At 32.4% G+C, this 14267-nt stretch overlaps 1 protein-coding gene across 1 annotated transcript; it reads left to right on the top strand.

Annotated features, from left to right (window-relative positions):
- Positions 1-1792: 1792 nt before the first annotated feature.
- On the top strand, positions 1793-14045 carry LOC111698999 (chorion peroxidase; the record flags this gene model as incomplete). Its single annotated transcript, XM_023469514.1, is given in 16 exon segments — positions 1793-1870; positions 4392-4468; positions 5071-5108; positions 5240-5306; positions 5723-5775; positions 7241-7291; positions 7402-7465; positions 7519-7627; positions 8258-8307; positions 8530-8563; positions 8932-9043; positions 10178-10229; positions 11070-11108; positions 12500-12592; positions 13516-13571; positions 14005-14045. Coding segments are annotated over 15 exon segments (891 nt in total), but the record flags the coding sequence as incomplete, so codon positions are not given.
- Positions 14046-14267: the final 222 nt, after the last annotated feature.

The raw sequence follows: 14267 nt of genomic DNA on the forward strand, positions 1-14267 counted from the left end.
AGAAATTGTTTTCTATAATTTATTTCTATTTCTTTTTGATATTATTGAAATATTGATTATGAAAATTAAATATTTTACAAAAATCTACAAATTGTACACCCCCTTGTTTAAAGGTAACCCGGTTTTGGTAATCGTTCTGTACTAAGAACGGAACGGGGGGATGGAAACGTTCTTTGACTAAGAACGGAACGATAGGGATTGAACCATTCTTTAAATAAGGACGCCAAGAACGGAACGGGAAGACCGTTCTTCTACTCAGAACGGAACGGAACGATACAAGAAAAAAGGAACAAGAACGGAACAATTTAGCACGGAACGGAACTATTTAAAAAAGTTGGAACGTGCCCAGCCCGAGCTGTGAACGTTCCAACTTTTTCTAGCCCTTCCGTTAACAATTAGTTCCAACTGTTAAAAAATAAAAATAAATTCAGGTAGCCGTTAATTTTAAAGGTAAGAACATAACGTTCGTTTTGTTATACGGCATTTACCGTTTTTTAATTAGCGCAGCGTAGCACCAAAAAACACTCATTAATGGTTAAAAAATTGTTAACGGCGCATTCACTAACAGTCTATTTCAGTATTATTGGCGCAAAGCTCCTAAAAAATTGTTAACAGTGCAGCTGTTAACTTTCTTTTGTAGTATTAACGGTGTTAACGGTTTGTCAAATCATTAACGGCACTTTAGCACTTTATTAATCAGCTATTCTAGATATCCAAATCAACTATATTTATTCTATTCTGAGGAGAACCCAGATTCTTTCAAGGCTGGACAAACTCCATTTTTTTTATCAAAATTCAAAGGTTAACTCTATTCTCTATTCTCAGCAATAAAGGTTATGAACATAGACGTACGACAACATTAAAACATGTAAAAACATATATTTCTTTAAATAGTTTGATGCAATTTCAAGTAGAAATAAAAAATTTACTGTTTACAAAAAACCGTACCGTTTTCGTTTTTAACTGTTAATTTATTATTTTTTTTCCAAACGGCTAAACCGTTTCATAAACGATTTAAAAATTAACGGTTTTTGCCGTTCTTTAACGGAATCTTCCGTTAATTTTCGAAAAACCTTCGTTCTGTTAACAGAACTTTACCCAGCCCTACTTAAAGGGACTAAAATTCAGCTTTGTTCTCAAAAAGTGCAGATTCGGGCATTTTAGAAGTGCCTGGGAATGTAAGGGATTTTTCAAATTTCTTAAAAATGCAAATTTTTCTGAGATTTTTACGAATTAGTTGAAAAATAACTTAAATTCTGACCATAAAATAAATTTGACTCATTTGGTTCAATTTTTTGTTCAGATTTTCAGAACTTTTTGGGATTTCTTGAAGATTAAAAAAATAAGGGTTTGGAGATTTTTCATCATACTTCAGGGGATTTTTTTAACAGACACGGTTTGCCATGCCGCGCTGGACTAGCGTCTAGCAGTTATTAAGAGTGATCAGAATGACATTCCCTATTCACAACTGTACCCTTTAAACCTTCATCTGATCACAAATGATGAAAATATACAGGGTTGCCCACAAAGGATGAGACTTATAAGACAACTTAAGACTCTACAAAGGAGCAAGTCTTTGTCACAAACTAAGATATAGGTATTGAAAATCAGAGTTTTTGGCAAGGAATCAGTTCCTTTGACAATCCCAAATCGAAATTAAAGTTAAAATAAAAGTGTTTTGCCTTGAATGCTGCCTTTAAATAGTTTAAATTAAGAGAGAAATGTTTATTCTACATTTTATGTTTTGCTAATTTAGATAAAATCCTGCCCTGTCATATTTTTGCAAATTAGTACTGAATTCTAATGTTTTCTGTTTAGAACCCAAGTAGGAGAAGGAGGAAATTTTGCAAAAACAGAAGGACATCTTAAGGTAAATTTTCAGATCTATACTAATACAACCAGAGCTGAAAACTTTAGAGAATGTGATATCCTTAATCCTGATCTGTTAATTAATCTGGAGATTAAATTCATGAGGAGAACAAGCAATATTTAATCTGGAGATTAAGAAAAAGAGTGGATCAAGCATTAATCCCAGCTCAGAGCTGAAAACTTTAGAATGGTGGATATCGAGATTAATGCTTGATCTCCTCTTTTTCTCAATCTCCAGATTAAATATTGCTTGTTCTCCTCTTGTTGTTAATCTCTAGATTAATTAACCGATCGGGATTAAGGATATCCCATTCTAAAGTTTTCAGCTCAGAGCTGAAAACTTTAGAATGAGATATTCTTAATCCCGATTACTTAATCTGAGTATCCAATGGACACACTTTTGATTTTCTTCTTAAACCATTCTTTCTTGGATATAGCAGAGAAAAATCATAAACCGACTTTTTTTAAAATTAGAGAATTCCTCCCGTTTCTTTATATTAATCTTACATGGCGCGCCAAATACACTTTTAAGAATAGGTTAGTCTCGAGATTAAGAAAAAGAGACGATCAAGCATTCATCTCGATATCCACCATTCTAAAGTTTTCAGCTCAGCTGCAATATTTTTACTTTATTAATCTATTATTAGAAATTTAGCACAGCAAATAAATCTAAAATAGATATATTTTTAAAAAAGTTGACCAAATTGAAAAAAAAAAATTTTTGTACTTCAAATTTCAATATGAAGTTTTGATAATAAAAGTTAGAATTTAATAAACCGATTATGGTAATTATATCTTTTAATTAGTTTTTGCATTATTCTGTAATATGATATATGGACACTTTATACAACCTTAATCTTTATTAGAAAAGTCGGTAGTTTATTTTAACTTATATTTAATAACAGATTACACAAATCACATGATACAAAAACATTTACATTTTTAATCATCGTTATTATTTTGAACAAGATTACCGACCATATAATTTCCTCAACAGAGGGACGTTAAGGTTTTTAAAATCTCTTGGGACAATTAAGTAAATTACGACCCACTCGGCGCATATTCGTGAAAAAAATCGCGCATTTTCATCTCAAAATACGAAAATTGTTTACAACTAATTTTTGGGAAAATTAAACTTTTTAACCCCGGGGAACCCTTAAATTTTAGTATCTTCCCTGTAAATAACTATTTAAAAAAAACATGATTAAAAAGAAAAATTTTAATTCATCTTAACCCCTTTAAGTTTTTTGTGAAGCGAACTCTTTGCAGAACGTTATATGATATGTTATATGATATGTTAATGATATGTTATATGATATGTTATATGATATGTTATATGATATTTTATATGATATGTTATATGATATGTTATATGATATGTTATATGATATGTTATATGATATGTTATATGATATGTTATAATAAGTATCAATATATATATATATATATAAGTAGTAATCTCTGTTTGTTTCTGCGTCCGATCATAACTCATGAACCCCTGGACCGATTTGTCTCAAAATTAGATTGAGGAGAACCATGGGCATGTTCTTGACTTTGTTTTAAGGTTCTAAAATAAGTGGGTTGACTTTTTATACTAAACGTTCATGACGCGTAGTTTAGCCATTTGTTTAATTTTAAAAATTAATTTAACATTGGAAGAAAAGGTTCTTTTTAACCAGCATGCAGAATGCAGATGCGCAGCGACTCATCATCATGCAGATTGCAGTAGAATACATTCTGAAAATAAGAAATTTCCACATGTTCCATTATATCTCCATGAACTGAAGAGCTAGTGAGAAGAACAAAAATGGTTTTTTTTACTTTTTTCAAAACTAGAGAAGCTACGATGTTGGGCCTTATTTACGGCTTGAGCTTTCGGATTCAAGCTGCATCTTATTTTCCACAGAGTTGAGTTCAACAAACCGGTTTAATATTCTATTTGGCGGATTTTTATGGTAGGAATCGGCGCATTCCGTGTTTTGATGAGAATAGGTCTCAACATTCTCCACTAAAACCAACCAAGGTTGGTATTATTTTCATTGGGCCTAACTCCGCAAGTCGAGCCGAAGATCTTGCCAGCTATCAATCATGTGCAGACACAGCTGTCGTCAGAGTTGGGTCGAAGATCGGGTCTTAAAGTTGGGTTTAAGGAATTAAGGCTCAAGCCGAAGTTTTTGAATCGCGGGATGTGTTCGGTATCTTATATTTGAATTTAATTGAGTTTTGGTCTATTTCAACACCCGTTAAACTTGCGGAGTTGTCTTTTGGTGTTTTTCAATTTAAAACGCCTCCGCCCCAACTATAATTATATAAGAAAAAAGGCAAAAAAAAAAATACCTATTAACTGTTTAAAATGTTTAATAACTGTTTAGAGATCTGTTTAATGTTTAATTAATGTTCATATATCTGTTTAATGTTTAATTAATGTTCATATATCTGCTTAATGTTTAATTAATGTTCAGATATCTGTTCAATGTTTAATTAATGTTCATATATCTGTTCAATGTTTAATTAATGTTCAGATATCTGGAGATCAAAGAGTTGTTGAACATCCAGGACTGGCTGTTATGCACACACTTTGGGTTAATGAACATAATAGGTCAGTGTATAATGAACATAATAGGTTAGTGGTAAATGAACAAAATAGGTCAGTGGTCAATGAGAATAATAGGTCTGTGGTCAATGAACACAATAGGTCAGAAGTCAATGAACATAATAGGTCAGTGGTCAATGAACACAATAGGTTAGTGGTCAATGAACATAATAGGTCAGTAGTCAATGAACACTATAGGTCAGTGGTCAATGAATATAATAGTTCAGTGATCAATGAACACAATAGGTTAGTGTTCGGTGAACATAATATGTTTGTGGCCAATGAACACTATAGGTCAGTGGTCAATGAACATAATAGGTCAGTGTTTGATGAACATAATTGGTCAGTGGTCAATGAACAGAGTAGGTCTGTGTTCGATGAACTTTATAGGTCATTAGTCAAACCAGCACAAAAGGTCAATCATCAATTTTCTCATTGGTTTAACATCGATGTATATTAGACATTTATTTAAACTTAATTTTTATTAATACTATAAAAATAGTTTTAATATCTCTGCTAAAAATACAAAATTAATTTCATCAATTCTTGATATTGATTTTATTATTTATTAAAAGAAAAGAAAAATGTTTCTAGCATATTTTGTTCAGAATTGCTCACTATTTACGAAAACAACCGCCAATTCAAGGTAAACATTTAAATTTCTAAATATGGCATTAGCTGGACCAAATTTGCTAAAATAGTAAATAAGATTTTACAGTCTCATTCTGTATGGATAACCCTGAATATTAAAAACAAAATAAGACATGTTGTTTTTAGACTATATGACTGAGAAAAAAATGGATATAAAAGCTAGAGATGAATTTTTATTCCAAGAAACTAGAAGGTACAAAATTAGACGGATTTAAAATATTGTTTCTTAAAGAACATAAAAGCTTAAGGAGAATGCCTGATTTCCAATTACTGGTTTTACACTGTTAAATTCCAGGAAAAGAAAGTTTGTGAAGATAAAACAACATTTTCACTTTTATTTCATTTAACAATACATGAATAAAAGTTATCTAGGAATTTCTTAAAACAAAGTATAGGTGAGTCTTTGCCACAAGCTCAAATTTTTTAATTCCTAAATCTTTACAACTCGATGTGGTGTAAACCTTTTATATTTCCAACTTAGATTATTTGATCTAGCAGAATACAAAGTTTAAAAAGTCTAAAGTCTATGATATTGGGTTGCAAAGATATAGGCGTTAGAAAATTAAGTTAGTGACAAAGACTCAATTCCTTTTTTTTCAATACTTACAGAATTCTTGAAGCAGAATTACAGCTGGTAGTGTACTCAGAGTTCTTACCAGTTGGTAAGCAATATCATATTTAATTCAAATTTTGACGAAAAATGACTGACCCCAAGTTTTCAAAATTAAGTAAATATTTACCTAATGCTCTGTTTTGTCTATCAACCAAAGAAATTGAGTCTTTGCCACAAACTCTTATCCCTATATCTTTGAATTCTCCTAGAGCAGGAGCCAGGACAGTGGAACCGAACCACTAATGTTCCTCAGCTTATGAGATATAGAGTCACTATGATCCTGATATTGCACAATGAGGATCCTGAGACTCAGGAAACAATGAAACTGTATTTTCTTCCAAGTGAGGAAATAATTGCCAAAGTTAAAACACCTACAGGGAAGACAAGAGTTAACAAGGACCGAAAGATGATCTTCAAGAATCAAATACATAAATCATAATCTGGAAACCCGAGAAACAATGGAAAATGTGTTTCATCTCTAAATGGAAAAAAAGTTAAACAGGAATAAGGAAATAATCCTGAGGGATTACAGACACAAAGGGAGAACTCAACCCTCAGTTGGTAGAGAGAACAGAAATGATGTAGATTCTGTCATCAATCATTACTATTAATGATGACAGAATCAAACGAGGATGTAACCGGTGTGAGCTCCATAGCTCGTAATAGGGGTAGTTCCATTGATGTAACGCCTTCAATTTTCGTACAAACCTGGAAGTTAAACTCAGATTGGATGTAACTCCTTCAGTCCTCATAAGGACCCAGAGCTAAGCTCGGATTGCAAGTAGTCAGGCTATAAATAGGACAACGTATTAGCTCTTTTGTATATAGCTATAGGTCGGACGGAAAGTGGGGCTGATGATAAGTCACCTGTTTTATAACGTGGAGAAATATTTGTTCCATAGAAAATGCCAACCCAGAAAACATGCTTTGATTGCATGTTTGATGGCGTGGAAAACCGAAGCCACCATTGCCCCATATTCTAGTTTAAATTCAAGCCAATAGTCATGAACCACGGCTGAGAAGGAGAAAATAGGATCTGCCTGGGATAAAACCGAAATGGAGTTAGTTATCACGAAGGGTCGGAAGACAGATGATTCACTCGTCGTGCGAGGCGAATGAAAGGCGGAGGGTCTGACAGAGAGCTCCGGCTTTCCATGATTCATTAGTATCATTTTGTATCATTTTATTTGTTCATTTTTTACTTGTAAATACATTTTTTCCTATACTCTGTAGATTTACTAACATCAGTTTTCTGGCTATAGATTTCCTTTATTTCATACCAATTTTAAATATTCTAAATTTGAAATATCAAAGATTTACACCATCAGGTTGCGAAAACATTAGGGTTAGAAAAATTTGAGGTTGTGGCAAAGACTCAATTCTTTTAAAAGGTTTTTTATCCTGCAAATCATCCCTTACTGGTTCTGGATGTTTAAAAGGTCAAATTGATGTGTTGAACCCTTTGTAAAGTATAATTAAATGGCTTTAAAATAAACAATATATTCTTTTATTAGTTCTTGGTCCTGCTATGATGGAAGAATTTGATCTTTTTCTTAATTCAACAGGTAGAAAAATTCACACACAAATTTACGCCTGCTGTCCATTTTAACATGCAGAAAATTTCCACCAAGCATAAAAGAGTACACATTACATAAATCTCCATTTTTTATTTAAGATACAAAATATGATGATAATCTAAACCCAAGCATTATCAACGAATTTTCAACTGTGTCCTTCAGGTAAAACTTTGTTATATTATTAAAATTTAAATGAAAAAAATTGTTTTTATTAGGTTTGGTCACTCTCTAGTTGGTACACAGTTTACTATCACCGAACGTCGAAGAAAAACTAAAAAGATGTTCTCGTTTGATCTCAGTAATGCTTTCTTTAATAATGAATTGGTAAGAGTTTCAATTCTAGAGGTTTCAGATTATTTCTAATAATAGCTTAAATTTTATCTTTTCTATAGTTCAGCTTAAAACTTATGATTATGAATTAAGATAAAAGTGGTTCAATTTAGTGTTCGAAGTTCAACTACTTCTAACTAGTAATTTAATTGAACACAATTTCCCAAGAAATTATTGAAATTGATCAAAGATAATCATTCTAATTTCTAAAGATCACACATTTTCTCAATAATATCGAATAATTTTTTTCTAATTTAAAATGCACTGAAATATAAAATATCACAGAATTTATCAAAAAACGTCAATGTCCTCTAATGTGTTTAGTTCACACCATGAAGCTTATTTTAAAATTTAGATTTTCTTTTAAAATTCTTTGTTACGTAGATCGATTTTGACATATTAACAGTTGTAGGGTGACCTGTAAAACAGTGAAATAGAAAGATGACTTTTGACTCATATTATGATTTTTAAAAGGAACATGAAATACAGCAGTTATGCACTGTACATATTTCTTCATAGGATGATTTTCAATCTAAAAGTAAATGGATTGCTTCATGAACGCACTTTTATGGGTCCCGCTGTATTAATGCTGATCTAAATTGATCCCGCTGTTGCATGTTACAGATGAACTGTGTAAACACCACCTGTCAGGATGATGATGATTTAACGGGCAGGTAAAGTATTATTTAAGGAATATGAGCGCGCAAGCGCAACTTGAACTGTAATGCCCTGCAACATTCTTTTCGGAGCTAAATACTATTACAGCAAATACGGTGTGCGTGTGGTTGAAGGGTGGGGGGTCTAAAGCTGTAATTGATTAGTTAGAAGTAATTTAAAGATTGGGTTCACATTTTTTATTAATATTCTTTTATTAACTTTACCTTTTTATTATTTAGTTGTACCAACCAAACATGTACTTATTGGGCAGATGTAAGTATTGGATTTTAACAATCCATCAATCAATCAATTTAAGAAGTTCACAATTTTAGTCTCTTCACTTTATGAAAATTTCTGGTCCAACATCACATTAAACTAAGCTAGTGGGATAGGCCGGATACTTTAACAAGTCCAGCCGCACCATCAAAGTTGAAACTTAGCCAGCACCAGGTTGTGCCGGTACTTGCCGCGCATCACAAAGGCCAGTACAAGGGGTCGGTTTGGTTTGATTAAAAATTGACCCTAGTTCACCTGCATTATATGTGATCAAACTGGCTGAAGAAGATAAATTGTGTAATTTTCAAGAATTTTCCAATTTGAGAAAGAAAAAAAAATAACCCCATGAATTCTTTTATTTCTAGAATATTCTTTTTGGACTTTTGAATATTCCAGCTCAAGCTGACGATGCTTTTCTGAACAATGATCTAATCAATAACCTGTTCCTCTCTAAAGAACTCCGTTCACTTGAAAAAAGTAAGATTTGTGTTTGTGTAGATATTTACTAGAGGGATCGTATTAAAGAGACATGAAGATAACCTTGTATTTAACTAACTTGAAAAGTGTTTAAAGGAATTGAGTCTTTTTCACAAACTCAAATTTTAAACCTCTATATCTTTTCAACCTAATACCGTAATCCTTCAATATTTCAAACTAAGACTATTTGGTTGAACAGAATGCATAGTTTGAAATATCGAAGGTTTACGACATTTGGTTTAGAAGATATAAAAATTTGAAAATAAGATTTTGTGACAAAAACTCATTTCCTTTGATCATTTCTACATGTGTTCCTGAAGCAAGAAATGCTCAAGTCACTTTTGTAGAGAGACGACAAATGAAAATAAATTTTCTAATCCATTAAAATATTTTTAAACTTACCTTGCTACTTTTAAACAAAACCGTTCCTTCCTTTTTTAAGAATGTTAACCACCATACTTAAAGTATAATATATTGAGTACTGGTTGTAAGCATACGCTCATCTTCCTTATAGAAAAATAAATCAGAAATAAACTGCCTTATGAGGACGTCTGGTTTTGGCTGCCGGAAATACAGTGCATAGTCATCTTTTCCAAAATCCGCGATAAATATTTATGTGAACCCGCCAAGAATACTTAAAAAACAAAATTTTCGTCGTAAAAATTAAACAAATATTCTCAGAAATCTTGAAATTTGGGGAAGCAAATAATTTTTGTTTTTGATTAGATTTCCCCAAACTGATAAAAATAAGAAACTTATTTGTTAATTATAGTTATAATGAAATAATCATTATCTCTATCTATAATATAATAAAGCTCTTCACTCATTAACATATATTTGTCATCTATAGCTGGCCAAACCGAATGGGCTGAAATTTTTGAGGAAACCTATGGCTACCGTGGGGGTAACATAGGTTAAAAAATCGATTTTTTTTTCAAAAATCAAATTTATTTTCTTCAAAAATAAAATTGTTTTTTTTGCAAGAATCAATTTTTTATTTTGAAAATTTGATTTTTTAAAAACCCCACGGGCAACGCCGGGCGCTTCAGCTAGTTAGCAATTTGTTAAAAGTAAATTAAATATTGTTTGTCAATATTGTATGAAAATATTGCAGAATAATTTTCTCTTTTGTAGATGAGAAGGAGAAGGCAGAATCTTCAGACCTTAGTTCCCGAAATATTCAGAGGGAAACTCCTTAATACCCTTCTATACTCTAGAGTCTAGACGTAGTTTCGACCTTCCATTTAGAACTGAGGGGCAAGGGACGATTTACGATGGTACCGTTTAAACCTAAATCTGATCAATAATTTGGAAGATTTTTCACGTTTTTCAAGCTTGAGAAGCATTTAATTTGAAAAACTTCCTCGACATTGTTTCTGTAACAAGAATGCGCAAGTTACTGCATAATTGCAACCTTTGATCAGACAAAGTTTTTAAGGGTACCGTTGTGAATCGTGAATCTAGAAATGGTGTCATTTGAAATTACGCCTAAAGTCCCTTTGGCTCTTTTAAATAGCTTCTTGTAAAAGATGGAAATTCCAATGACCAAATTTTTCAATCAAAATGGCGTTGCCTGGATGAATTTTTCTCCAAAAATCTGTGAAAGTCTTTCGTGTTAAATAGATTTACACTGGGGATTAAGATTTTAAAACATATTATCTATATAATAAAACAAGACAAACAGCTGGACCAATAGGGCTTAAATTTTTTGTGGACACTCAGGGGTGGCCGGGGGTGTTATAGGCTAAATAAATTCGAAAATATTTTTTCCAAATTTTAAAAAATGTATTTTTTTCCACGGCAAAGCCGGGCCCTTCTGCTAGTTATTAATTATTATTAATGTTTTATTAATTTAGTTTTTTCAAGCTCATGACATGATGACAGTTTTCAGTGTACAGTGTTTAAAGTGTGCTGTACAGTGTACATAAAGTACATAGCTAGTGCAGTGTACACTATATAGTGCATACACAATACACGGTACACCATCTTTTAATTTTTATTCGCTGGATTTTCTTACTGAGTTTAGAGGCCGAGACCATGGTCTACCGAGATATAAAGAATTCAGGTAAAAAGTATTCAATTTCACATTTACAAACAATGTCTGAGTTTTTGTGGTATATCACAAGACAGGTCGAAAAAAAATGTGTTTATTTTAAACTATTTTTGAATAACATATATAGTGAATAAACAGAAAAATGTGCGGCCTAAAACGCAACATGTTAAAGATAAAAATGTTACTATTTAGTAAAAAGAGCGCCCTAAGACCCCAGGGGCAAAGAAATATATAGACCAGGAACCGCCATATCTGATGCGTCAAATCTGTGTACTGCAGTGGGAGGAGATCAAAACATAGAATTCAGGGGCAACACATCATTTTTGAGGGAAAAGGGCCCAAGGGGTGGAATAAGAATATACTGCTATTGTATTTTCCATATTGACCAGAAAGCCAAAAATCATAAGTATTCGCTCTATCTTGATAGATTAACTTGTTTTTTTTTGCTGGACTGTAATATCACATCAGAGCTTTACTCCTTTCCCTTCAACTTCTGTGGGGGCACTGGATTTGTAACTTTGTTTACATTCCTCCCACAGGGTACAGTACAATAACATGTGTATATCTGAGTTGGGCGTTCCCAAATAGATTCTAGTACACAAAGATGTAATGCAAGGAAAGTTAATTTCAGTTGCGTACACTCTGCGTACATATTGAAACCAGTTCTCTCTGGGCGGAATTTGTAAATAATAATAGATGCATCATTGTTCGATAAGTATCCGAGGGGGTTAAAAGCATTAAATTTCGATAATTTTGATAATTTTGATAATTCACATGGTATTTTTCTATGACCAGATTATTTCATTGATTTTTTATGTGAAAGACGGATCCCATGCCAGGCTTCGACATCCGTCTTGTGTTTACATTACCGCCCAGAGACAGTACACGCAGTACAAAATATGCGTACACCTCCGAAATAACTTTCCTTGCATTACAACCTTGCATTACACCCCCAAAGTAGGAGTTTTGAACGTCGAATTTGCGCTCAAACTCAGGATTTACAGATATTAAAAAGTTTAATATGTCTCAAATGAATCCGAAAGAAGTTTTCCACAACACTACATACTCAGTTTAACTACCTTACATAGCCGGTCACTCCCTTTAAACGAAATGTTTTGTAATTTCACGTAACCCCCCCATTTAAAGAGGACTATGTCCGATTCACACCGCTACCCTTTAAACCTTTCTCTGATTATGTCTGTGGAAAATGTCGTCGTGTTTCTTTCCACGAAAGGTGTCATAATTTTTTCCATTGTTCCTGAAGCAAGAAAGCCAGTTTAACAAAGAAACCACCATTAAAAATATTCAAGTTAAAAAAAGTTAAAATCATGGAAATTTCATTCATTTTTAAGGGTAAATGGAGGAACTTAGGAACACAGTCCTTTTAATGAATATTATTTCAGGAAACAAAACAAAATATTTAAACTAAAAAACTTGGGAAGCTTTGGATTTAAGCCTTGTTCTGTCTGCATGAAATCAGTGCCCAAAAAGCAAAGGTAAAAAACGTTCTGTTCGCCTAATACTTAAAAGATATATCTACGAGTGTCTTTAAACAGGGTCAATGTGGTTCAATAGATACATTTAACCTAATAAAGGTGTACTGTACTGTACCGTACTGTACTGAACTGTACTGTAATGCAGGTGTGTTTTGTTAATCAAAGGAATCGTCAATGTAAAGTGTTATTGATTTTCTTTAGTTTTTTGGAACGGATCCAGCTTTAACATTTTTTTTTATTAGAGAAATCCTAGAACCGTTTTCTAAGAAGGCGTAGACTTACCAACTTAAATTCTATCACGTTTTGGTCTAAAATTAAACTGTCTTTTCTTGTACTCCTGTTTTATATAAAACACAGCAAAGAACAAAAAAGGAAAATTTACGTTGAATTGGTATTATTGGGATCGAAAGTAACAGCTCACTGGGAGGGACAAGGATTAAATCAGAGGGAAGCTGCCGCGTGTAAGGTGAAATGCATCAAGGTACTAATGCAAGGAAAGTTATTTCAGAGGTGTACGCATCTTTTGTACTGCAGTGTACTGTCTCTGGGCGGTAATGTAAACGCAAGTTGGATGTCCCAGCCTGACATGTTTACAAATTCCGCCCAGAGAGAACTGGTTTCAATATGTACGCAGAGTGTACGCAACTGCAATTAACTTTCCTTTCATTATAACCATGCCATATTCTATGTTTTTAACTTAGGTTTTTTTTCTCATCCTGATGAAGACTGCGAGATTATTCACTAAAGTTGATTACAGATTTATTGATCAATCAAATGCAGTTCAAAGAAGAGCTGTTCAATATTTGATACTCTGTCAATATTCTTATTTTCATCTTTTCTATCTGAAGGGTTCTTTATAGATCTACACAATAACAATATTAGTGAAATAATATTATAAGGATTCCTAAAATTAGATATTTCAGAGAATTTTACTGTAGCCCGTATCATTTACCAGATAGAGATTGTGAGGCTTGCCTGAGTAAGTTATTCTAAAGGAATTTAGTTTTTGCCACAAATTCAGTTTTTTCTAATCCCTATATCTTTGCAGCCTGATGGTTCAAACCTTTGTTTTTTCAAACTAAGATTATTTGATGCAACAGTAATCATAGTTTGAGAAATCTATGGTCTACCACACAGGGATTTAAAGATAGGGAATATAAATTCAGAGTTTGTGGCAAAGACTCAATTTCCTTTATAATTTACTTTAATGCAGTTAAATATGGGATTTTTAATTAATGTATAAATATAATTTTATTCCTATGGTCATTTTACAGAAAGTGCAAAGCCAAATTTAATCAAAATAATTTTCTTCTAATGTTATGAAATCTTTGATTTTTTTTATAAAACAGGCTTTTTCCTATTTTACATAATTAAACAAAATCAACAAAATCAAATTTTTATTTTATTTCAAGAGTTCTCAAATTTCAAGAAGTTTATCGATGCCTTTAAGGAAAACTGGAGGAATTCAAAAATCATTAAATTACTTTATTTTAGCATTGATTTCACCTCTTTCCCCGTTTCTTCTTGATTAACAGTGTAAACTTGTGATATCTCATATTTTAGAAGTCATTGTTTGAAATATCAAAGGTTAACGACATCGGGTTGCATAGATATAGGGATCAGTTATTCCTTTTCTGTTTTTTTTTTTAGGCCCCCAACCTATATTTGTCTACCC

Source organism: Eurytemora carolleeae, unplaced genomic scaffold (assembly GCF_000591075.1).
Source record: "Eurytemora carolleeae unplaced genomic scaffold, Eaff_2.0 scaffold129, whole genome shotgun sequence".
Taxonomy (NCBI): domain Eukaryota; kingdom Metazoa; phylum Arthropoda; class Copepoda; order Calanoida; family Temoridae; genus Eurytemora; species Eurytemora carolleeae.